The sequence below is a fragment of the Staurois parvus genome, unplaced genomic scaffold (genome assembly GCF_062004578.1).
Source record: "Staurois parvus isolate SC_StPar_1 unplaced genomic scaffold, SC_StPar_1.0 ptg000147l, whole genome shotgun sequence".
Classification (NCBI taxonomy): Eukaryota; Metazoa; Chordata; class Amphibia; order Anura; family Ranidae; genus Staurois; species Staurois parvus.
The window spans coordinates 16,431,666-16,457,629 of record NW_028317943.1 but is presented as its reverse complement, the minus strand read 5'-3'; the positions used below and the strand labels follow the sequence as shown (position 1 = coordinate 16,457,629).

The following is a 25,964-nucleotide window of genomic DNA, read 5'->3' as shown; positions in this document are numbered from 1 at the left end:
TCTTTAGGCTTTCTTTTATTTTCATCTGGTGATCCTACCAGCAAGTCTGCTGTTTTTCAGAAGAACAAGGTCTCCAGCAGAATGTATCAGTTTACATGGATGAGACAATCCATTTTCCACTGGCAAGGGATGACTTAAAAGGATCAGTGTTTATTCATGTAAAACCTTTATCCCAAAAGAAAAAACTGTTTGCTGTAAGTGATTATAAAGTGAGAGCTGGAGTTTGGCTTCAATTAGTTATTGTATTCAAATCTGCTAATACATTTACCACTCCCATCCCCCCAGACTGATAATGCTACTGTACCCTGTGCTTATTCCTCCAAAGTGGTGTCTCACTAATACAGGAAGTGTTACTGGCCAGATCACTGGATAAAAATAGGGGGAAAAGCCTAAAAAAAGAAAAGGAATGCAGCCACCACATCTAATGATCGGTAAGCTGCAATATATACATTTTTTGGTTTGGGGTTTATGACTGCTTTAAGATGCTTCTTTTTTCATTTCTGGCAGGTCAGCAGGATAGGCTCACCACACAGCTTTTTTTTTTTTTTTTTTTTTTGGCATGATAGTCATTAGTGATACTACTTTTATATTCTATAAATGTTCATGTGAATTCTTAGTAACTTTGTTGTTGCACAGCAAAGTTAGCAGGACGTATAGTACATGGCATGAAGTACACAGAGCAGAGAACATTCATTATAAGATCTCTCATTTGGAGACTCTGCTGGCTTCATGTAGCGAGTCATACCATGCCATATCATTAAAATGTAACCGTGCACCAGTATTGCTTTACAACTTTGTAGCAACAAATGCTTCACGCTGTAGAAAATAAACTATAACAGACCAAGAACAAGCATAAGTCAGAGAAAAGTGACAATTCCTAATCTCTATATGTGTTTAGCATCAGCCAAAGGGAAGTCCAAGCATCAATAAACATGACAGCCAGGTAACGTTTCATTAGGGAACAGTCAGAAATGCCAGCTGTCTTATGATGGGTGTAGTTGAAGATTTGGGATGAAGCCATCCTCTAATGCTGGCCATAGACTGGTCGAAAATTGGCCGATTTTTCTTTAAAAAAACAAAAAATCGGTCGTTCAAGCGGCCGACGTTACCAGCAACGGTAAAAAAAATCGCCCGATTTTTATCCTGTCTACAGCCGGCAAAAAGTGTCCCTGCAGAGAGCTCCGCTATTTCTTTGACAGTTCCTTGACATTTATAGCGGTTGCAACAATGTATTTGTATCCATTTAGTATACAGATGTTTTTATTCGGAAACAAATAGATACATTGTTGCAACCGCTATAAATGACAAGGAACTGTCAAAGAAATAGCGGAGCTCTCTGCAGGGAGATTTTTTGCCAGACTGGAATTCCTCCTTCCTCCTCCTTCCTCCTCCTTCCTCCTCTTCCTCCTCTTGTCTTCCTCTTGCAGGTCACTGTTCATGCGCAGATTTTTTTATCGGTAAAAAGATCGGCCGATTTGCCCATCATTGCTGCGAAAATCGGACGATTTTTTCCAACTTTACCGATAAAAAAAATCTGCCAAAATACCGAAAAATGGCCGAACAATTAGCCCACTAACGATCCGAAAATCGGCCGATTTTATTTTCGGCCGAAAAATCGGCCGATTTTCGACCCATCTATGGCCTGCATAAGAACTGCACTCACCTGAGTGAGCCAGCCAGGAAGCTGTACTTGGCCAGTCATCTGAGGCTGTTGCATTCCTAACGCAGCATCCTCACAACGGCCATGTACATGTGCGTCTGCGGAGCAGGGAATGCCGTGGCTGTTTGATTGGCTCGATACAGTGATGTCAAGCTTGCTCAGATGGGTTCAGACCAAAGCAGGCCTTCACTCAGAAGTGAAGGTGTCGCATATTCAACTCCTCACCCCTGTCGCTTAACACGTTTTTACTTTTTTTTTTATTAAATGGGGTTCAGTTCCATGATTTTTCAACAGGTATCTGCTTCCACCTCCTGGGACACGTCACACATCCCAGGAGGTTGCAGGGCCAATCCCGTAGCACCGTGCAATCTTGCACATAGTGGTTTTGTGATTCCTCAGGAAATCAGTCAGTTCCCATATTCAAATGGCAGTGCCGGGGACACACAGTGGTAAAAACAGGCTGCAGGAAAACTGCGCTGGTAAGTTTTTTTGTTTTGAAAGTCGGTAGGTATATTATTTATAGCCTCTGACTTTGGTTGAAAGGACAAGATGCAAAAACCTATGTTGCTTAGCAGCTGCAGCCGCTGATCAGTGTATTCTGACAGCACCAGATACAGTTGTCAGAATTCAGGGGTTTGAATTCCTCCATTCACCTAATTTATGTGTATGGAGGAATCTGTCAGTTTTTTTTTTTTTTTTCTTCCCCCGCTAGCTGAAATAAAAAAAACTTAACCATTTATGGCCAGTCTACAGTCCCTTGACTGGTGCACGAAATGCATCTGGAGGAGCCTATGTGCTGACGTCATCCTGTTGTGTCTGTGTTTGGAGCAGCAGCCATCTTAGCCAGTCCTTTGCCGGATTTTTTAACAGGATTATCACGAGCTGTAACGTCGTCGTGATCTGTGGAGCTGCAGTTTTTTTGCATAAGGTGCTATACCTTATTTCTGGTGAATGCATAGTAGTGGTGGATTCACTTTTCGGCAACATACACAGATGAAGCACTAATAAAGAAGATATTCACTTTCTGATTTGGACATTATTCGGACGGTCACTGTCATGTTTATTTGTTGGATTACACTCTCAGTGGTGTTTTCAGTCACTTTTATTACACATATACAGCATATATGTTTTTGCACGTTTGTGTATTTAGGTACTTCAGCACTGCACACACTTTTATTTTTGTTGTATTCTTTTGGTTTGTCACCATTTTTGTGCCAGCTGCTATTCTCTCCGAGCTCTCACTTTGTTTTTGTTGATTCCGTAAGATCTGAACATGCCTGAACTCATTCTTAATCTTCAACTACACCTTTGGGACTAAAATCCAAAAATGCTTGAGCTCCTACCCCTCACTTGGGGGTACATATGGTGACTGATCACATGATCAAATGCCTTGGCTGCTGTGAAATCTGAAAACTGTTTTTCTACAGCAGCAGCATTTAACTACTTTTTTTTTTTTACTTTGAGAAATAGGGTGGTGCCTCACGTGATAATAGGCTCACTTTAACCCTAGGTTCACATCTGTGTGGGTGGTGCCGTTGCGGATCCACATGAAAATCTGTGCAGCCGCACCACCCGTACAGAGGAATGCGGACCCGCGGGCTGGTGCCATTAGTTCTAATGGCACGTCGCCCGCCCTGGAAAACGCAACCGTACTGGGAACCGAGGTTCCTGTGCTGGCTGCATTTTCCAAAGAAGTGCAGATACTTCTTCCCTGTGTATCACGGGCATGGGAGCCCATTCAAATGAATGGGCTCTCGTGCTCATGCAAAACACTGCCTGCACGGCCGCTTATATTTGAACCGGGGGTAAAGTGTATGTGTAGCAAGAAATTTTTTTTTCTAGTTCTGAATAAAATGTGGAAGCGGTAGAACCCCTGTTTGGATTTTTTTTTATTTCTGCCTGTGTCCCCTCTAGAGAGATTTACCACCTATTTGTCCTGGTTTCCATAACCACTAAAGCTGGCCATACATTATACTATTTTATTTGTTCAATTTCCTTTAGATTAACCTTCAGCTATGTAGTGCAAAGGCCTGTCTGATTGCATACAAATTGAAAGTGCCTAGGTATGACCTCATATTATATGTTTTTGGTAAATCTAAAGCCTAAATATACACGAAAATTGTATATGTAAGGCCAGGCTAAGAATAAAAGTGATAGGAAAGCTACATTTTATAGTTGTTACCAGAACAATTGGTCATTTCACATTTTGTTACCTTTAAAGTGTTACTACACCCACAACAGTAAAACCAGTCTGTATGTGCAGTAAAGCATGCTTGTTATACTCACTGTGGAACCTAAGGGGTTAATCCTCTGCATTGTGTAAAAACGCAGTTTGATCCTGACTTCTCTGATCCTCCCCTTCCAGTGTCCTCTTATCTCCTGATAAGACTTATTGTGTGCAGTCACTCTGCACATGCTCAGTTTGGTGTGCATTGGTAGAGAGGTTTTTTTTTTTTCTTGGGAGAGTGCATGTGATCAGCACAGGGCCAATCAGCACTGTCCAAAATTAAAACACCTCCTACAAGCTTTATCCAGTGCTCAGCTGGACACTGATAGAAGTCACAAGACTGCTCTAATTTCTGATGAGAAAAGGTATTTAGCTGTTTATATTTATCAAAATAATTGCATTTCCATGTTGTGTGTACTGTGGGAGACCAGGGTCCTGGGTTTAGTAACACTTTAAGGTTACATTCACCATCCAGGGGTTGTATACTGCCCAGATCAGCCTCTTTCTGTGTTGGGTACAGTCAGGTGTATGTGATCAGCTGCTCAGCCTGTACAGATCAATGACAGACTGACCAGCTCTGCAGCTGTTTGCTTGTAATTGCATATAAAGCTATTGCATGCATTTAGGGACAGATGAGCAGCATAAAAATCCATCCATCTGTCCTTAACCACAGGTAATGACTCTTTACATTTGGACAGTGTCTCCCTCTCACTGATTTGTACAGGCTTCCTGTCTGCAGCTGATCACAAACATCTGGCTGAAACCAGCACAGAAATCATGTATACCTACCTGGTTGGTGCACAGTATGGGAATGAGGCTTTATGTTGCACGTTTATTAGATAATAAAATAACACTCCACTTAAATTAGAACAGAACGTTTTAAAAAAACAGAATGAAAAAAAACCCATACAAATTTTATAAACCGTTTTTGATTTGTACCCATCTGCTTCATTTCAACAAGTGTTTGTCTCAGAGCAAGTTTACAAAGGCCCATCTAAATTATAGTAAATCTGATATTTCAAGTTTTTAAGGTCACATTTGTGTTTGTCGTGAGCATTCCTTTTAAAGGGGTTTTTTTTTTTGTTTTTTTTTTTTTTAAAGATTTCCTTGTAAAACCTGTTCATGCTTCACACCCTAGCACAGTTACTACAGCATTTGAAAAATGCCACACCTAGACTCTGATTTATTGATTAGTGTGTTGGAGAAATAGACCATTGCCATTTAAAAGCATGTACAGTTATTTCCTGTCCAGATCTTATGGCTCATTTATTGTAAGAGGATCTTCATCTAGTAAATGGAACACTTATCTTGCTTAATTTTTTTTTCATTTAACCAGTGCATGCAAGGAAGATAATGGACATATTGGCACAGTAGTTGTTAGTTTACACCATCTTGGGACATTGCACCAGAGACAGTAGTTTTTATGTCTTTTTTTTTTTTGTAAGCATAAAGATTAGTTAAATCCACGAACACTATATATTTTCTAAAAGTAGAGCTCATGGAGAATAAAATAGTGGTAGTTTCAAATTTTTGTCACATAATATTTGTACAGTGGTTAATCAAGTGAACAATCAGTAAAAAAAAATACAGTACATTTAAGGAAATTTAGGGCACAAAAACACAATATATTTCCTAGTTTTTGGTAAAATATAAAAGATGCGGTTACACCAAGTAAATGGTTATCCAGCATGTAAAGCTTTGAATGTGTTGATGACTGTAAAATGACAAACTTCGGTACCCTAAATTTTCCATAGACAACACGGTCAAAGCCACTACAGGTTATCTGTTTAGAGTTAACCATGAATAATTTACTTTTCTAGTTAAAGTAACCAACAAGTAACAGTAAAAAAACTTTATATCACATACCGTATTTTTTGCTCCATAAGACGCACCTAGGTTTTAGAGGTGAAAACCAAGAAAAAAAATATTCTGAACAAATGGACTGCAGACAGTACAGGGGATGACCAGGAGACTGCGGACACAGTACAGGGGATGACCAGGAGACTGCGGACACAGTACAGGGGATGACCAGGAGACTGCGGACACAGTACAGGGGATGACCAGGAGACTGCGGACCTTTAGGGTGGAAGGGGGAGCTGGTACCTGAATTTGACAGGTACCCGCTCCCACTTCCATGGAGTTGTCCTCCCTTTAGTGTGGGCACTCGGCTGACAGCCATGTGCCCACTGCACATGCGCGAGAAGGACTGTGCTTTGTGAATGGCTGGCGTCTTCTGGGACCTGTCGTGCCGGGCCATTCACAAAGCGCAGTGGGCACCCGGCTGTCACAGCTGCTGGCGCGGGAAGACTGTATAGCGCTGGACCGAGGAACAGGTAAGGTCTTGCTACAGAGAAGCTGAGTGGCTGGCCCGGTATTCTGACATGGTGGAAATACCAGACTGGCCGCTCCATAAGATGCTCTGACATTCCCCCCCCCCCCCTTTTTTTGGAGGAAAAAAGTGCGTCTTATGGAGTGAAAAATACGGTAATTTTATAATATTTTAAGTCCGGTTCCCTTTTACTGAGATTTTATGAGCCTATTAAGCATCAGTCAGTACTAAGCAAAAATTACAATTCTAATTCAAACAGCTAAGTCCACGAGGTTGCATGCACCTGGTTGGATGTAACCCCTAGTAACATTTTAGAAGGTGGCTGAATTCCTCAAGTTCAGGTTTTGTCAAAATGAAATACATGGTCATTAACAGGCTCCTTTTTTTTCTTTTTATGGATGTGTAATGATACAATAGTACTTTGCCGCTATAGTTCTTTCTTTTCAAACATTACATAGCCTGGGACTTCTCTCGGATGTGGCAAAGTACCAAGTTGCTGCAGACATTTCACAGATTCTGGATCTTGGTATGTTGATTATACAGCATTCTTTCCATTGCATGAACTGTAATTGCTGATGGTTAGTGTTAAAGGGTACATTTTACCTTCCAAACATTTTAGTCTGGATTTTCACAGTGTTGATTTAAATGTTTCCAGAGAGTCCTGCTAAAAGGAACAGGCATCGGGCTGGATCAGAAAAGGGCTTTGTTAACGCGGATCATATTAAAAGTGCAATGGAACAAGAGCTGAAGTCAGAGAGGACAGGGGAAAGTCGAAGCATGGCATTCGCTCTTATGCCCCTGTATGCCGTGGGAGTGGCACTTTTTGCAGCTTACAAATTTACTAAAGTAAGTATCTGAATAATGATTTGGACAGGTAGGATGCTGTAAATGAAAAATAAAACATACATAGACACATTTACAATGTCCATGGGTTTGATCAGTCACTCCCTGTCATGATACCGCTGTGGATCTGCCTTTGCATTGAAGAAGCTGTTTCCCTTTTTGTAGAGCGGTGACACTGGCTGTTGTACATCTGTGGGCCCTACAACATTCCTTCGGTGCTGATCAGATGCATACTCACACATTTGTAACCCAGGATTGGGATAAACGTGCATTCCAGCACTTTTGTTTAGGCAAGTGGCTGTAGGGAAGATGAACTCCATATGGCTTCCCCCTTGTAAATTGTGCATGTCAGATCCACTAGAGGCCCAGCAACAGCATAACCCTTGGGCACGAGCACTTGGAGTTTGTGGTCAACAGCCAGAACAGGTGGTTGGGTTCCTGTATGTTGTAGCTGTTGGTATGTAGTATACACATATTTTAGGAGTTGAAAAGGAAAGTGGGTATGATTAAAAATTAACTGTCACTGGATTTAACACAGCAGTCTTTGTTTTTCTAAGTCTCCCATGTAAACGAGTTTTATTACCAGTCAAAAGCAAAAGTGTGAGTAACAGGTTGGAAAATACCTATAACACTGAATGGAATGCTTCCCACAGTCAGTTTTTATTCATTTGGTAATAACATTTTTAGCTGCAAATGCTTAAAAAAAAAAAAAAAAAATGTTCGGGCTCATTCACACTGTTGCATTGCAGTACATGTTAGCGCACAAAGCAGGGTGCAGTGCGTTGCTTTTCATTTTAAATTGCACCCCCCAAACATCTTCAGAATGGGTTACAGTTTTATATGGTACAGAAAATAGAGCAGGAGCATTTTTTTTCCTGAGCTGGGGGCCCAATCAGGCAAGAGTTGGGCTTTATTTGTATGTCTCTCACCTAGGTTCCATCTAAGACTGCACTGGGGAGGAAACCGTGGCTTTAAAAATGCACCTAAAGTTGCATTTTTGCATGTGTGTTTATGTGCATGTTTGACAGTAATGCATTCTGTTGGCAAGAATAATAATTTATTCAGCTACTTGAATGCCTACATGCGTCTAGCAGTAAAACACGTTTTTGTGCACTTGGTGCTTTTTTTTTTTCTTTTTTTTATCCTTCTTAACTCTTCTGCTGAACATGCAAGTGATTTTTTTTTTTTACTGCCTTTAAACGCCTATGTGTGCACACAGGTAGGCTAATATAGAGGGGCATTTAGAGGCAGGAAAAAGTCAAATGCCTGTAAAAGCAGCGTTTTTGACATCCTGTGTGCATGAAGCCTTTAGTTTGCTTTCTTCCTACTGATCACTAATGTTAGGGGCTTTTTTTTTTATCATTGCCCCGATAAATTGGCTTTAGTAAGGATTCCCCAATACCTGAAAATTATTTTAGGGGTTTCTCTGGGGTAAAAAGGTTAGAAAAGGCTGGTATGTCTTCTTTTTGTAGAAAAGCCATTCCCCGAAACTGACAATACATAGGACTGGAGGCAGCCTCAGTGGAATGTAAAATGGTCTGCCAGTAGTCCAGTTATTTATCTGTAAATATCGAGTAACTCTGGCACACAGGAGTAAAGTAGTATATGGGTGAAAAGGATAAAAAATAGTAAGTAAAAGATAATGGCAATATTGGCATACAGGTACTTTAAAACAGGGTATATAAGAGCATTGTTGTACCATAAGCCCTTTTAAGAGTCTCTCAGGAAATCTGCCTAGAATCTTTTTAGCACAAAAAGATGGCAGCCATCCTTGGAGCAAGCCAGGTCTGTATGCAGGGACAGAAGAAAAGAGACAGGAGGCGCCATCTGAGTGTAGTAATAACACTGTATTTAATAGCAAAGGAGTAAAAACACTCACAATGGAAGTAATAAAATAAGCTCATCTGTGTATATGAGAGATGACCGTTTCTCAAAATATTCTTCATAATTTTCTGTTTTATGGTTCAGTGCTCTCTTTTTATTATTTATTTTTTTATAGCTTTGTGCTTTGAGATCATGTTCCACATTTGATATGCGTTTTTTCCATGTTACTGTGTCTTTAAATCTCTGCTGAGCACGGTTGTTCCACGCCTGACAGTGTCCTCTATTTAAAGCAGAGCTCCACCCAAAAGGGGAGGTTCCGCTTTAAGCCTTTGTGCCCTGCTCCCCATTAAGGATTGACACCTTTGGGGATTGGGGGGGGGAGGGGGTACCCGAATTTGACAGTTACCCACTCCCACTTTCGCTGCGATCACCTAGGCCAGGGGTAGGCAACCTGCGGCTCTCCTCTGCAAGTCAAAGCTGTAACTGTTAATTTTGCAATGTCTCATGGGAAATGTAGTTCCACAACAGTTAGAGAGCCGCAGGTTGCCTACCCCTGACCTAGGCGATCGGAAGTGGAAGTTGTCCTCCCCGTAGTCTTCTGGGACACGTGACGGGTCCCAAAAGACTACGGGGCCATTCACAAAGTGCAGCGCTTCTCGCGCGTGCGCAATGGGAACCCAGCTGTGAAGTCGCAAGCTGTCACAGCCGGGTGACCACACTGAAGATGCCGGCGCCAGGGAGAGAAAACAGTTGGTGAAGCCAGCGGTGGTGAGGGCAACGCGGGACCAAGGGACAGATAAGTGTTTGTATTTTAAGAGTCAGCAGCTACAGTTTTTGTAGCTTCTGACTTTTCTATTTTTTTTTTTTTTTTTTTCAGGTGGAACTCTGCTTTAAGCTACTACTTTCCCAAGGTCTACCAGGTCAATAAAAGGAGCTAGAGGCTCCGAGTGCGTAGCCTGACTGTCCCATGTTCCTCCCCACTGACCCTCCTCTTCCTGTGATGTCACATCCTGCCGGTGTGCTCCACGCTGGTTACTAGGCTCCTGGTTGGCTCTACAACACCACCACTCTGCAGGATTGACCACTACAGTGTCTCTCACCATCTCCATCAGCCCAGCTGCTATTGCACCAACCACCAGTGGTGCCTGCAGGACGTTTTGAGGAACGGTCATCTCTAATGTACACAGATGAGCTTATTTTATTACTTCTTTTGTGAGTGTTTTTAGTCCTTTGCTATTAAATACAGTGTTATTACTACTCTCAGACGGGCGCCTCCTGTCTCTTTTCTTCCGTCTCAGTTATTTATCTATAGATTATTCTGAGGACACAGTCCGATACCTGTATAAAGAAAAAAAAAAGTACATTGAAGTGAATAGATTAGACAGACCAGTTTATTCAGAGAAAATTCTAAAGTGATTGAAGGAGCTGCAAACTAGTTGGAAGCAATCATATCTTCCAGTGTCCCTTTTCCATTGACATTTGGATAGTCGGTGTAGGCTGCAGTGAGTTGGGTGATTTGGGAGGCCTAGATTTGTGTTTGATAGGTAGTGGAAGTGCAATTAGAGTAATGTGGCCTGGCTGTAACAATATTGTTTGAACTAAATGTGAGGAAAGGGCATGCATCTTGTTAGCTGCAGAAAATTACAGAGCATGTAAGATGCATTCAGTCCCTGTAATAGTCTTCACCTGAATGAAAGCTTTAACTACCTAATACCTAATGAAATGTAATAAACCTCATCTTGGAGTGTTCATGATAATCATTCTTGAATCATTATTGAAGTCTAGAAGGGTTAGAAACTGAACTTTATAGCTCTAATAAGTGTAAATTATTTAGCAAATATGCCACTTTGTAAAAGGCTGCTTTTAGTGCTTCAGAACATTGGTTACTGTTTCTTCCATTTACTCTGACATAGTTTCACTCCCTGGCGAGGAATGTGTGCATATCCAGAACTGCACTGGTCTTTTTTGACTATATGGGGTTTATTTCGTAAAGCTGGAGAGTTCAAAATCAAGCTTACTTCTGCATAGGAACCAATCAGCTTCCAGGTTTTAATGCCAAAATTTAATTAAACTAGCTGAAGTTAGAAGCTGATTGGCTACCATGCACAGCTGCACCAGATTCTGAGTGCTCCAGTTTTAGTAAATCTACCCCTATGTGTCATCCTTTTTACTGTCCTTTGGTCACCTGCCAGTTTAAGAACCTTTACCAAATGGTATGCCTGGTAGTACTAGGGGTCATAAAACCTACTTTTCCTTACATTTACAAATGAATACTTCAGAAAAGGTATTCTCCCACCAATATCATAGATAATGTGTACAACATAGTTCTAATTTCAGTTCTTATGTTAATACAAAAAGCGCTTAAGCATATTTGGATTAGGGTAGGTGTGCTTCATTTAACCACTTCCTGTCCGGACACTTTTACCCCCTTCCTGTGCTGGCCAACTTTCAGCTTTCAGCGCTATCACACTTTGAATGCCAATTGCGCGCTCATGCAACACTGTACCCATATGATTTTTTTTAGCATTTTTTTGAGACAGATAAAGCTTTATTTTGGTGGTATTTATTCACCACTGGGATCTTTTTTTTGCTATATAAATGAAAAAGTCCAAAAAAAAATGTATTTGCAAAATTTTATAAAACACTTTTTTTCTTATAAAATTTTGCAAATAAATAATATTTTATCATAAATCTTGGCCAACATTTATTCAGTTATCTATATAGTAAAAAAAAAATAACCCAAATTAGTTTATAACCAAAACTTATAATTTTTAAACTTTTTTTTTTACATTTTTATTTTATTTATTTTATATTTTCTTCTACATACTGTCACCCTAGCAGTACAGTGGTGACACTGTACTACTTGTTGGGGGGGTGGTTTTTTTTTTTTTTTTTTTTTACACTGATTGCTTTTACACCCATAAAGGCTGTAAAAAGCAATCATTTCTCCTGCTCTCTGGCTGCATTCTTGCAGCCATTGAGAACTACTGTGTGAGCTGTGATTGGTCAAGGCTTGTCACATGGTACAAGGCTGTTGTGAATAGCCTTGTACCATGTGACCTCTGTGATCATTCAGAGATTTCACACATAGTAAGCAATGATGTCAGAAGTGACATATTGCTTACTACTCTGCATGTGATCACATGATCGAGACCTCGCACAGAGGTCCCGTACGACGATCGGTGTTCCACTGTGTCCGGAGGACACAGCGGGCACTGGATCGCGGTGCTGCGCGCTCCCAGGGAGCACACACAGTCCATAATGGCGGTTGCCGTTTTATGAACGGTAACCCGCCCCTGGAGTGCCACCGTCCTTCCGTTTATAAACAGCGGCCAGACGGCAAGTGGTTAAAGGCTACGTTCACCTTAATAATCAATGCATATATTGTTTACAGGTGAAAAAAAAAATGTGCATTTATTTATTTTAATTAGGAGCCTGCAACTGCTATCAGCAGACTGGATGCCGTATCAGGCTCTTGCAGACTGTCAGTGTAGCTTTCTGCCTGTACTCCATATGGACAGGCAGTTACTGAATGGCAGGAAGAATCCATGATCTTCTAGAATTCTCACCAGTACCCTCATAGTTCATTGAGAGCTACAAGCTGTCAGTCACAGTTGGCGGTAGTTGTAGTTCTCTCATTCACAGAACTCTGTAAATGAATAAGGCAGTCGTGTGGGTGGAGCCCCGCATGGCCACACTGTTTTAAAATTGTGCACAGGGAAAAGATCCAGAGAGTGCTGCGGATGGGGTCTGCTTATTTAATAATATAGTATTTTACACTCTGATTACAGGTGCAATATGTTATGAAAGGTGAACTTATCCTTTAAATTTGACATGCCTACTATGACCAATCATAACTGCTCCCAGTAACAAAGATCAGGACATCAGCCTAGCTTTGTGATCATTTTGTAAATACTGTAAATCTTCATAATGAAAGATGTATTTTATACTTCAAGTGGGATTTAGAATGCTGTGGTTTTTTTTTTTTTTTTTTTTTTTTTTTAGCATACAAAGCACATGAAACTGTGCAGATAAGATGGATGTGAGCCTATGGACATTAGATTTTTTTTGTGTTTTTAGTGTCTTTTTAGCCAGCTTAAAACAAGTAGAATGTTTTCAATCACTATTTTGTTAAAACTACCATAATGAAATGTATATCTTGTTAACTAAATTAAACTATAAGAAGATATTAAGATCATGTTTACTTAGGAGGCCCGAGTGTATTGTTGACTTCATGCCAAGATCTGCCCCTGCTACTGTCCAGTGCTCTTCAAATTACCCTTCAGCTTCTGGCAAGATGAGATATTCTAAAAACTTCCGTTCTGTCACTCCCAAGCCTGATAAAGTTGTGTTCTACAAGAGACAGTGACTTTTGTGATGTGTATTAGCCCGATAGCAACTGTAAAAGCTCTCAGGTGTGTCTCTGAATGTTCAGAATGTGCAATGTTATTTATCTTCCTCTGTTCTGAAAAGCATAAATCAAAAGAGGTTCTTATTTAGCGTGAGCAATGGCATAAATATGTGAACACTCTAGAAACTGCCACTTTTCTTAAAAGATGTGTTTTGGAATAGCAGTTGATCAATAGGGTAAGTTAAAGTGGACCTTTACCCATAACAGCTTGAGAGAGAATGTTATTTAGCAAAGAATATACACTGCTCAAAACAATTTAAAGGAACACTTTGAAAACACATCAGATCTCAATGGGGAAAAATGTCATGCTGGATATCTATACTGATATGGACTGGGTATTGCCCCATCGTTTGATAGAAATGAAAATGATCAAACTACAGAAGACTGAATTCAAAGACACTCCGAAAATCAAAGTGAAAAAATTATGCAGCCGGCTAGTCCATTTTGCTGAAATTTCATTGCAGCAACTCAGAATGGTACTGAGTAGTTTGTATGGCCCCCACGTGCTTGTATGCATGACTGACAACGTCAGGGCAAGCTCCTAATGAGACGACAGGTGGTGTCCTGGGGTATTTCCTCCCAGATCTGGACCAGGGCATCACTGAGCTCCTGGACAGTCTGAGGTGTAACCTGGTGGTGTCAGATGGACTGAAACATGATATCTCAGAGGTATTGGATTTAGGTCAGGCAAGCATGGGGGCCATTCAATGGTATCAATTCCTTCATCCTCCAGGAACTGCCTGCACACTTTCTCCAGGTAAGGCCGTGCATTATTGTGCGCCAGGAGGAACCCAGGATCCACTGCACCAGCGTAGGGTCTGACAATGGGTCCAAGGATTTCATCCCGAGGCCTAATGGCAGTCAGGATGCCATTGTCTAGCATGTAGAGGTCTGTGCATCCCTCCATGGATATGCCTCCCCAGACCATCACTGACCCACCATTAAAGCGGTCATGCTTAACAATGTTACAGGCAGCATAATAATAGCTTCTCCAGACCCTTTCATGTCTGTCACATGTGCTCAGGGTGAACTTGCTCTCATCTGTGAAAAGCACAGGGCGCAGTGGCGGACCTGTCAATTCTGGTGTTCAATGGCAAATGCCAATCAAGCTCTGTGGTGCCGGGCAGTGAGCACAGGGCCCACTAGAGGACAGTGGGCCCTCAGGCCACCCCCATGAAGTCTGTTTCTGATTGGTCAGAGACCTTCACACTAGTGGCCTGCTGGAGGTCATTTTGTAGGACTCTGGTAGTGCTCATCCTGTTCCTCCTTGCACAAAGGAGCAGATACCAGACCTGCTGTTGGGTTAAGGACCTTCTACGGCCCTGTCCAGCTCTCCTAGAATAACTGCCTGTCCCCTGGAATCTCCTCCATGCTCTTGAGACTGTGCTTGGAGAAACGGCAAACTTTCTGGCAATGGCTCGTATTGATGTGCCATCTTGGAAGAGTTGGACTGCCTGTGCAACCTCTATAGGGTCCAGGTATCGCCTCATGCTACCAGTAGTAGCACTGACCCTAGCCAAATGCAAAACTAGTGAAAAACAGTCAGAAAAGATAAGTAGGGAAAAAAATGTTAGTGGCCTCCACCTGTGAAGCCATTCCTGTTTGGGTGTCGTCTCATTGTTGCCCATCTAGTGCACCTGTTGGTAATTTAATTAACACCAAAGCAGCTGAAACTGATTAACAACCCCCTCTGCTACTTAACTGACTAGATCGATACCCTACGAGTTTAATTGCCTTGATGCTATACTTTGGTTAAAAAGTGTCCCTTTAATTTTTTTGAGCAGTGTACATTCCAAGTTAATTATGCTACCAAAATTAGTGTGAGCTGTAAATTGGCTCCAGCATGGTTCCTGTTCCTTCTTGCCGGAAGCTTCCATTTTGCTGAAGCCCAGAGCTTCTGAGCAGCAGTAAATCTTTAGCTGTCAGCAGATCGGCCTCTACATTCTTGGCGCAGTGCTGGAAAATAGGGAGCAACTGAGCATGTGCAGAGTAGGTTGAGACCGTGTATTACTGGATTTTAAGTGTCGGCACTTTTTAATGTTTTACAAAGCTATACATGCAAAAGGGGCCAGCCTAAAGTGATCTAGCAGGACTTTTTTGACTAAAGTTCCTCTTTAGGTTAATATTTATTTTTCATTTTGCTTTTATCCCCATTAAGATTAAATCAAATGAAAACAGTAGATCTAAATCACAGGATGAAGAAGCTAAAAAGGCAAAAGAGACAGGTATGTACTTTAAATGTTACCTGTTCTACACACAAGGATTCTTTGATTAACAAACCACATCATGTTTGCTTAACTGTTTGATTAGCACTTTAAGGCAGCTACATGGCTGCCATCACTTGTAGAGCCTCCATGTCCATCTTCATGCCAAAGGAATTGCGGCATTTACAACCAGTGATAGCTTGAAGAGTCCTTTGGAGCATTCTTTGAAGCCCTAACCTCTGCAAGCTTTTTGGGTAGAGTAGGGGGTGGTATTTATTGCTGTCTGTGTCCTTATTGACAAAATTCCCCTCACTTGCTTAGCCCATTGGTACAGGATACGATGGGAATTCTGTCCAGTGGGCCACAGCATCAAAACTACTTTTTTATTAGAGTAGAGAAGTGCCAGAACACCTGTCGGGTTTTCCTTTTTGCATGTTTTCATTAGGGAGATTACACCTGTAGCTGCTCACTACATATACAGGTACTGCAGTGGTTGTACCTTACAGATTTTTCTTACAATTCAAGTTTTATGAGTTGGGAAAAAAATGCACTTACTATTAGACTGATATTTGATCTCAATGGTTGTCAATAGGAAGAGTAATTACATTATACCACTGAATATGACTCCTCTTGTGTTTAACCACTTAAGTTCCTGGAAGGTTTTACCCCCTTCTTGACCAAGCCATTTTTTTCTATTCAGCACTGTGCTATTTTAACTGGCAATAGTGCGGTCATGCAACACTATACCCAGATTAAAATTTATATAATTTGTTTATGCATAGAGCTTTCTTTTGGCGGTATTTGATTACCATTGGGCTTTTTTATTATAAAAAAAAAAAAAAAAACTTTTTTTACTTTCTGCTATAAAACATATCCAATAAATAAAAATCCAATTTCTTCATAAATTTAGGCCAAATGTATTTTACTACATTTTGTTTGGTAAAAAACATTACCAATAAGTATATTAATTTGTGTAAAAAGTATATAGTCAACAAATGATGGTGTGTATATATGCTGAAATGTATTTATTTTTTTAATACTAGTAATGGCAGTCATCCGCAGCACTATATGTTGCTGAAGTCAATCTGACACTGACACTTTAATCAAGGGGTTGTGTGCCTAGCAAGTGTTAATGTATGTAATGTGTGCTGCTTTTTTACTAAAGATTGCTTTGTTTCTTCTGCCTGGAACCCGGAAAAAAGCTGCAACTTACAGGTACGTTAGTGTGCCTGTACTAGCCACCCGTCCACAATATACACTGCTCAAAAAATGAAAGGAACAGTTTGAAAACACATCAGGTCTCAATGGTGAAAAATCTCACGATGGATATCTATACAGATATGGACTGGGTAATGTGTTAGGAACATAAGGATGTCCCATCGTTTGATAGAAATGAAACTGATCAACCTACAGAGGACTGAATTCAAAGTGAAAAAATGATGCAGCAGGCTAGTCCATTTTGCTGATCATTGCAGAAACTCCAAATGGTACTCAGTAGTTTGTATGGCCCCCATGTGCTTGTATGCATGTCTGACAATGTCAGGGCATGCTCCTAATGAGATGATGGATGGTGTCCTGGGGTATTTCCTCACAGATCTGGACCAGGGCATCACTGAGCTCCTGGACAGTCTGAGGTGCAACCTGGCGGCGTCAGATGGACCGAAACATGATATCCCAGAGGTGTTCTATTGGATTTAGGTCAAGTGAGCATGGGGGTCATTCAATGGTATCAATTCTTTCATCCTCTAGGAACTGCCTGCATACTCTCGTCACATGAGGCCGGGCATTGCCGTGCACCAGGAGAAACCCAGGACCCACTGCACCACCGCAGGGTCTGACAATGGGTCCAATGATTTCATCCTGATACCGAATAGCACTCAGAATGCCATTGTCTAGCCTGTAGAGTTCTGTGCGTCCCTCCATGGATATGTCTCCCCAGACCATCACTGACCCACCACAAAAAACGGTCATGCTGAATGATGTTACAGGCAGCATAACGTTCTCCACAGCTTCTCCAGACCCTTTCACATCTGTCACATGTGCTCAGGGTGAACCTGCTCTCATCTGTGAAAAGCACAGGGCACCAGTGGCGGACCTGCCAATTCTGGTTTTCAATGGCAAATGCCAATTAAGTTCTATGGTGCCGGGCAGTGAGCACAGGGCCCACTAGAGGACAGCGGGCCCTCAAACCACCCTCCATGAAGTCTGTTTCTGATTGTTTGGTCAGAGACCTTCACACCAGTGGCCTGCTGGAGGTACTTTAGTAGGGCTTTGGCAGTGCCCATCCTGTTTCTCCTTGCACAAAGAAGCAGATACCAGTCCTGTTGATGGGTTGAGGACCTTCTATGGCCCTGTCCAGCTCTTCTAGAATAACTGCCTGTCTCCTGGAATCTCCTCCCTGCTCCTGAGACTGTACTGGGAGACACAGCAAACTTTCTGGCAATGGCACGTATTGATGTGCCATCCTGGAGGAGTTGGATTGCCTGTGCAGGGTCCAGGTATCTCCTCATGTTACCAGTAGTGACACTTTCACTAGTTTTGCAAGTGGCTAGAGTCAAACAGTCAGAAAAGATAAGTAAGGAAAAAAATGTCATTGGCTTCCACCTGTAAAACCATTCCTGTTTTGGGGCCATCTCATTGTTGCTCATCTAGTGCCCCTGTTGTTAATTTCATTAACACCAAAGCAGCTGAAACTGATTAACAACCCCCTCTGCTACTTAACTGACCAGATCAATATCCCAGGAGTTTAATTGACTTGATGCTATTCTCTGATTAAAAGTGTTGCTTTTATTTTTTATGAGCAGTGTACACACTAAAAATCTCCTTATTTAATACAATAGCAAAACTATGAAAGAGCAAGCTTAGAAAGACATGAAAATCTTATAAAAATAACTTTAAGGTAAACACTGCAGTAATAGCTCATACTTCCATTTGTTTGCCTTCCCTTTTTAACATTCTTTACTTTTTTTTTTTTTTTTTTGTGGCGGGGGGATGTAACAGGTACCTGGTTTGACAGGTACCTGCTCCCACTTCCCCGTGGAGTGCCTAGGTGATCCGAATGGAAGTTCATCCCCCAGATCTTTGTCTGCAGCCTTCTGGTACACATCACGGGTCCCAGAAGACTGCGGGACGATTCACAAAACAAAATGCAGCTCGCGAATGTGCAGTTCATGCATGCGCAGTCAGATGTAAAGCTGCAAGACTTCATAGCCTGTTTCCCTTAGTTAAGATGCCAGTGCGTGGACCAAAAGCCCATTGAAGAATCGGCTCGGGTGAGGACAGCACCCAATCCCTGACAGGTGACTGTCCTTAAATTAAAAGTCAGCAGCTGCTGTATTTGTAGCTGCTGACTTTTAATTTTTTTTTGGGGGGTAGACCAAAGCTCCTCTTTAAGGCAGAATCATCCATCCTGTCAATTTATCTGTCTGAACAGCAACCCTTCTTTTTTGCAGCGACCATGCGGTCATCAGCACTATAGAGATGAATATTGTATTTACATTTTGTTATTTCTTGGGAGTATTATTCTTTCATTTTAAAAATGTTAATTATGGTATATATAATGTATGAAAGCTTTTTATCTATTAAATAATTTTCAGAGAATCAGCTTATGGAGCTAGAACAACACCTTTCACAAACCGAGCAAATGTTAAATTCTGTACTCAAACAACTGGACCCACTATCCAATTGGTAAGTACAGCATACTCAATTCTACATTATAGCAATCTTTGATCATCCCTGTTGTAATAAAAACTACTGAGAAAAGCAGTGAGCCAATAATATGCGCCTTAAAATGACATATGTGGGGACCTCGATGCACAGCATTGCCAAGAAAAGATAATTTTTGATAAAGTGTATCTCTAGGCAAAACCTTTTCACTTTTGATACAGTGGGGGAAGGGTTACATTTTTAATTGCTGTCTGCATCCCCACTGGAGAAATTCACCTTTTGTTTTGTACTGGTGACCAATGTCACCAAAATAGAAAGTGAGAGAAAATCCAGCATTTCGATTTGTCCCCAGAGCAAGAAGTGAAAGGAAATACTTCACTTTAGGAGATCTCCACTATATTTCCATTGTGACCGAAGAAAATGAAGGGAAAATTCCCCAGTACTACTTGGTAAACAATAACTTGTCAGTAGGTTTAACCCTTCCTAGCCAAAAAAGAAAAAAGTTTTGGCTATATAGTGGGTATTGAAAAGAATTGCGCCCCTTTTTTTAAAATATTTACATTTTGTTGCTTTGCAGCCTGAAATTGAAGGCACAGGTCTTTTTTGTTTTGTTTTTTATCCAGTTGTATTTACTCAGCGCAACTTCTAGCATCCAAGTGAAAGATATAACACTAGCATTTCAGGGTGAAAAAGTTCAAAAACAGAATCTCCAAGTTGGAAAAAGGATTACCCCCCCCCCCCCTCTTAAAAATGACTTGTAAACTGTCATGTGTAGTTAATAACCTCATTGGCACACAGTCATTTGACTTTCAACTGTGATCAGCTATGGTCATTTTGATTAGCAAGAAAAGAGCTTTCCTGGTGCATTTCAGTCCCTGGTAGTGCAACTGAAGCAAGCAATTTAACTATAGGTGGTAAGGCACTGTCAAAAGATCTCCGGGACAAAGTTGTGGACGGGCACAAGTCAGGAGATGGATACAAGAAAATATCAAGGGCTTTATTAATACCTAGATGCACAATGAAGTCTATTATTAAGAAGTGGAAGGTATTTGGTACAACACAGACCTTCCCTGGATCAGGACGTCGCTCTAAACTGGATAAAAGAGCCAGGAGGAAACTGGTCAGAGAGGCTATCAATAGGCCTACGGCAACTCTTACAAGTTGTTGCAATTTATGAAAAGAGTGGTCATCATGTTCATGTGACAACAATGTCACACATTCTCCATAACTGCGGCATGTATGAGAGGGTTGCAGGAAAAGAGCCACTCCTCAAGAAAGGACACACGCAGTGTGGAAACCGGTGTTATGGTTAGATGAAACCTAAACTGAACTATTTGGCCTCAACACTAAACCATTTGTCTGGCAGAAATCCAATACAGCTCACTATCAATAATAACACCATTCCTACAATATAGCATGGAGGTGATAATATCCTGTTATGGGGGTTTCTCTGCAGCAGAGACGGGAGAACTTGTCAGAATAGAAGGAAAAATGGATGGAGCAAAATACCATCACATTCTTGAGGAGAATCTGCTGCCCTCTGCCAGAAAGTTGTCAGTGGGATGAAGATTTACCTTCCAACATGACAATGACCCAAAGCACACCATAAAATGACCAAACACAGTAGTTGAAGGAGAAAAAGGTGAATGTCCTTGCATGGCCTAGTCAGAACCCATACTTAAACTCCATGGTGGACTGCAGTCTTCAAATCATTCCACAGATTTTCAAACGGTCACCATCAAATTTAACTGAACTTGAGCAGCTCTCCAAAAAAGAGTGGGCAAATATTGCAAAGTCTGGATGTGCAAAGTTAGTAGAGACATATCCCAACAGACTAAAGGCTGTAGTTAAAGCAGTAGGTGGTTCAACAAAATGACACAAGGAGGTGATCTTTTTTCCAACTCAGTGATTCTGTTTTTGACTTTTTTTTTTTTTTTCTGACATGTTGGTGTTGTATCGTTCACTTAGATGGTATAAGTTGCACCGAGTAAATACAGCTTGATAAAACAAACAGTGTCTGTCTTCACTTCAGGCTGCAAAGCAACCAAATGTGATTATTTTAAAGTGGGTGATTCTTTTCTATACCCACAGTGCATACACTTTTGTGAAGCAGATGGCTATATCAGCAACTTTAGCCAGGTCTTGTGCCTCTCTGCAGTCTCCACTGTATATAGGCAATTCAGATCCAGGAACCAATCCACTCACTAATTGTACAATGACAGCATTGGCTGGAGGCAATAATAGCTTACTAAATGCTTTATGGCAGGAATTATTTAATGTAAAAGTCAGATTAATGAAATACTGTAGCTTTTTATTTTTTGCTGTGATTCAATATTCAGTACTTGGTACATTTGCCTATGACTGATCTGGATTAAGCTGGGACTTGGCTTCATCTCTCTTGGGCATAGACGGCTGCAGGTACAGTCACATTTACTGCTACATTCTCATGCAGCAGGGTGGTAGACCGTTTATTTGTTGAGTGAAGGGGGTGAGGGGTTCAGCTTTCCCAAATAATGACATAGTTTATTAAGCTGACGACCCAAGATTTGAAAAAATTAACCTGCTAAGATAGCAAGGACTAACTCATATAGATAGGTAGAACCTTACGGGTAGACACCATCTTTACCAGTCTGAAAACGCTCTTCTATGCACTTCTCTGATGAAACTTTACTTTGTTACTAAGGCCTTACTTCATGGCCAACTGTCATCCTAGTGCCCAGTGGACACAAGAATGGCACCAGGAAGCGCTTAGCCATGAAGTTAGAGAAAGCAAAACCTCAGTATGAAAGGAAACTAAATCAGAGAGGGGCACAAAGAATGTGTTTCTGGCATCCTGTGGCATCATCTCAAAGTTTCACTAAAGGCAAAACTTTTTTTCCTTTTTGGATAGAATAACGGATGGTTATAACCCCTGTCAGATTTTTTTTTTTCCTTTTTTCCCCATCTGTGTCCCATTGCAGAGATTTCCCTTCTTTTCCTGTCCCATAGCCAATACAGGAAGTGAGAGGAAATCCCTGCAAAGTTAGTGAATCTCAGGGTGTCACCAGAACTCACTGAAACATTTCTCTTCTTTCCTCTTCTGATGTTAACCCAGAATTTGTATTTTTTTATTTACTTTCTGCAATAATGGTAAGCAGAACAAAGAGGGGCTGAATCTCCCTCAGGCTAGGTTGACACCTATGCAGGTTGAATTTTACCAGTTTCTGCATTGCATTTTGCATCTCTGCACCTGCGTTTTTGCCTTGTTTTTGTTGCATTTTTTTTTTCTTGTTGCTAGGCAGATTTAAAATGCAGCAAAAACGAAATACATGCTTTTCTGCAGAAAACACTTAGGTGTGAACCTACGGTAACAGGGAGAATAAACCGCAATAAAAACTGACAGATGTTATAATCCCTCTCCTCTATATCCAACACTAAAAAAAATGTTTGCCTTTAGTGACACTTTAAGATGCAGTTTTTGCTTCAGATCTTTAATTCCTTGGCGCCGACAGTACGCATATATGTGGCCTTTTGGGCAGTGGGGCTTAATGCAGAGAGGCCACATATACATGCATACTAAAATATAAACACCACTGTCTGAGAGTTCACACCTTGTGTGTTCCCGACAGTTATCCATGGCTAACTGAAAGCCCCTGATTACTACTTGCGATTGGGAGCTTTCTGATCAAGTGACTGCCAATCATGGCGGTCATGTGATCATAAGCTCTGCCTCCCAGCTTCTGAAACACCTTAAAGGCTTGGGAGGTGCCAGGGCCAAGGGGATAAAATGGAGCACATGTTCACTATAAAACCAAAAGCCATCATTGAATAAGGCCACGAGAAATAGAGTGCTGTTTGGTAGCCATGGGCAAGGGCCCCACATTTATACTGTGTATTACAATACAGGTGTGTATAGTTGCTGCTGTTGGAATATGCCTTTTTTTCATGGGGGACCAACATGCATTTTAGTGTTTCTCTTTGACTTTAACATAAAACAACCTAGGAAATACTACTGAGTTAAAGTGGTAGTAAACACCATTTGGGCACTTGGTACAAGTGCTTACCTGTAATAAGCTGTATAAACTTACCTGTAGGTTATAATAAAGCTTACCTTGTAGGTACAAGGTATATCTCCTAAATGTGCACCGTTCAGGGGATATTCACGGTTTCTGCAGTTGGTGATGTCACCAGCAACTGCGCTCTGAAGGGATGGCATGAGTATGAGATCTGTGCAGTGGCCGTGACTCCCATGCGCATGCACAGGAGTGAAGTCACTGCGGCTCATCTGTTCAAATGACTAGAGCCCGCGACTCGGAATGAAGTCTGGGTGAAGTTGGAAAACCTGTCAGCTGTGACAGTGCGCCGCCGGAGGGCTTCAATTTTAAGGTAAGTCTTTCATAATGTGACATGTGATGCATACTAGCACATTATGCCATTAACTTGAAGGGAGAAGTGATGTTTTTTTTTTTTTTTTTTGTGTTTTGGTTTTTTTTTCTTCAAAAGTTTACTACCACTTTAAAGAAACATGGTGTTAAACAGCCGTATGGCGAAAAAAAGCCATATAAAATACCTTTTGTTGCTACTTATAAATAGAATGCTATAAATACTTAATGAAAAGTGAATACATTTACTTTTAGTGTGAATACATTGGCTGTTGAGCAGAAAAGTGAAATTATGAATCAGCTGCAATATATCAGGCAGTTAATGAAGAAAAGTGGAATGGATAAAGCATCTCTTCGTAATCCAGGTAAGCCTTTTTATCATATATTGTTTTGTTGAGAAGCACCAAAATTGATGGAGTGAACAGTGGACATCTTCATTAAATAACTACTCGCCCTCTGGCAGATTTACCCAAACCCCCCAACAGGTCATTATTTTAATGTGATATGGCACTGCGTTACTTTAACTGACAGTTGTGTGGTCAGGCAGTGCTGTACCCAAATAAAATTTATGCCATTTTTTTTTTCCCCCACAAATAGAACTTTCTTTTGATGTTTTTTGATCACTGTATTTTTTTTTTTTTTTTTTTTGCGGTATAAACAAAAAGACAAATTTAAAATATTTTTTTATTTGATATAAAACATATCCAATAAAAAAAAAAAATCTAATTTCTTCATAAATTTAGGATATGTATTCTGCTTCATATTTTTAGTAAAGAGAAAAAAAAATCCCAATATGCGTGTGTATTGAGTGGTTTGTGCACAAGTTATATTGCCTACAAATGGCAGTATATACCGGTATACTGGAATATTTATAATTTTTTTTTTTTTTTTTTTTTAATGCTAGTAATAGCAGTGATTAGTGACTTATAGTGCGACTGCAATATTTCCGGTGGGGGGCAGGGGGTTTAAAAGCATGAGTTCTGTGGAATTTTCCAAAGGTTCCAACTGAAGTATGTTAGTTCAGCCTAGGCTATTGTGGTCTGTCATTACTTACTGTATTTTAAAATGGCTGTAATGATTGTATTAATCATAGCATTTTTTTTTTCTTCTGTAAAATCCTATAACTTCCAAAGCTAACCAAACCTGTGATAATACCCTTGAAGACCTTATTCATTCATTTGCGGCTCAACAGTCAGAGGTCCATGAAAACAATGTAGAAAGTAAAAGTGAGGAATCGCTACTCAACACGATGGACACAGATGTAACTGCACACAATCCTGTTACAGGAGAGTCATCTTTGAATGATGTTTGTGAAGGAGAAGATGGTTCTGATGCAACCCTTTCTGAAGGGTTAAGGAAGCGCAATGTCTAGTATGACACCAAAGACTATGTATTTCTTTGCCTTGTTTTGTTTTATATATCTTTTATTTGTCACTTTGTAAGTTATTCATATGCTTTATAAATTGGTGCAATAAAGCGCAAGTGCTGTTTTTCAGCATCTGAGCTAAAAAAAAACAAAAACACAATGATATTATAAAGACTGTCAGTCTTTCAGTTTCTTATGGCCAAGAAATGCTTTAATTGAATGTAGAGTAAGTGTGTATTTTAGTACTTTTGTGTACTGGGCATTTTAAGTTGTAAATGCTCTGGGCAACAGATTTCTCAAGCATGACTTTATAAGTTGGTATTTAAAGTAAATGTATCTTTAATTTGTCTGAAAAAGTGCCTTGGGTTCCAAGAAACAGCCAGCTTTCTAATTGGATAGCTTGGACATGTCTCAGGGCCGATGCCTGGTCCACCTCTTTCTGTTCAATGTACCTCCTTATTAGCCCATCATAATGAGTGTCCTCATTAACCTTGTTGTTGGCCCATCTCTACTAGCGACTGCACTTATGTCCTAGTTATAGCCCATCAGCCCTAGTGAGCTTACTGACCTCATCAGTAGTCCATTGGTACTAGTGATCTTACTAGCCTATTACTATTTAGTGATAGGCTAGTAGCCTTTGGTTCTAAGAAGCTCCCAGCTTTCTAATTAAATAGCTTGGATGCCCACAATTTACAGGAAACGCTGCTCTACAAATCGCTAAAAGAAGGCTGCTCTCCATAGATCCTCAGTTTTCAAAGTATCTCCAGCTCTACTGAAAAACACAAATTAACACGTGCAAACATAATGTTAATAGGGGCGGCAGGAGCTGCTGTCCTGAAAGTTAAATAAAGTTACCAGTAAGTTTAACGTGGATTTTACGAAATCATCCTTCTAAACAGTAATTATTTTATTTATTTATTTCAGGTACTTATATAGCGCCATGAATTTATGCAGCGCTTTACATATACATATATATATATATAGTACATTCACATCAGTCCCTAACGCTCAAGGGGCGTACAATCTAAGGTCCCTTTTTCACATTCATACATACACATACTAGGGCCAATTTA

General features: G+C 40.6%; 1 protein-coding gene across 1 annotated transcript in view; it reads left to right on the top strand.

Moving 5' to 3' along the window:
- The window catches only part of CCDC107 (coiled-coil domain containing 107), a 34,320-nt gene extending 8,562 nt beyond the window's left edge, over positions 1 to 25,758 (top strand). Inside the window, exons 2-6 of the mRNA XM_089674092.1 lie at positions 6,872 to 7,062; positions 15,453 to 15,519; positions 19,095 to 19,185; positions 23,781 to 23,890; positions 24,659 to 25,758. Of these exons, the coding sequence (XP_089530218.1) occupies positions 6,872 to 7,062; positions 15,453 to 15,519; positions 19,095 to 19,185; positions 23,781 to 23,890; positions 24,659 to 24,897 (698 nt within the window). The 3' untranslated portion in view covers positions 24,898 to 25,758. The remainder of the gene's footprint in view (positions 1 to 6,871; positions 7,063 to 15,452; positions 15,520 to 19,094; positions 19,186 to 23,780; positions 23,891 to 24,658) is intronic.
- The last annotated feature ends 206 nt before the right edge of the window (positions 25,759 to 25,964 follow it).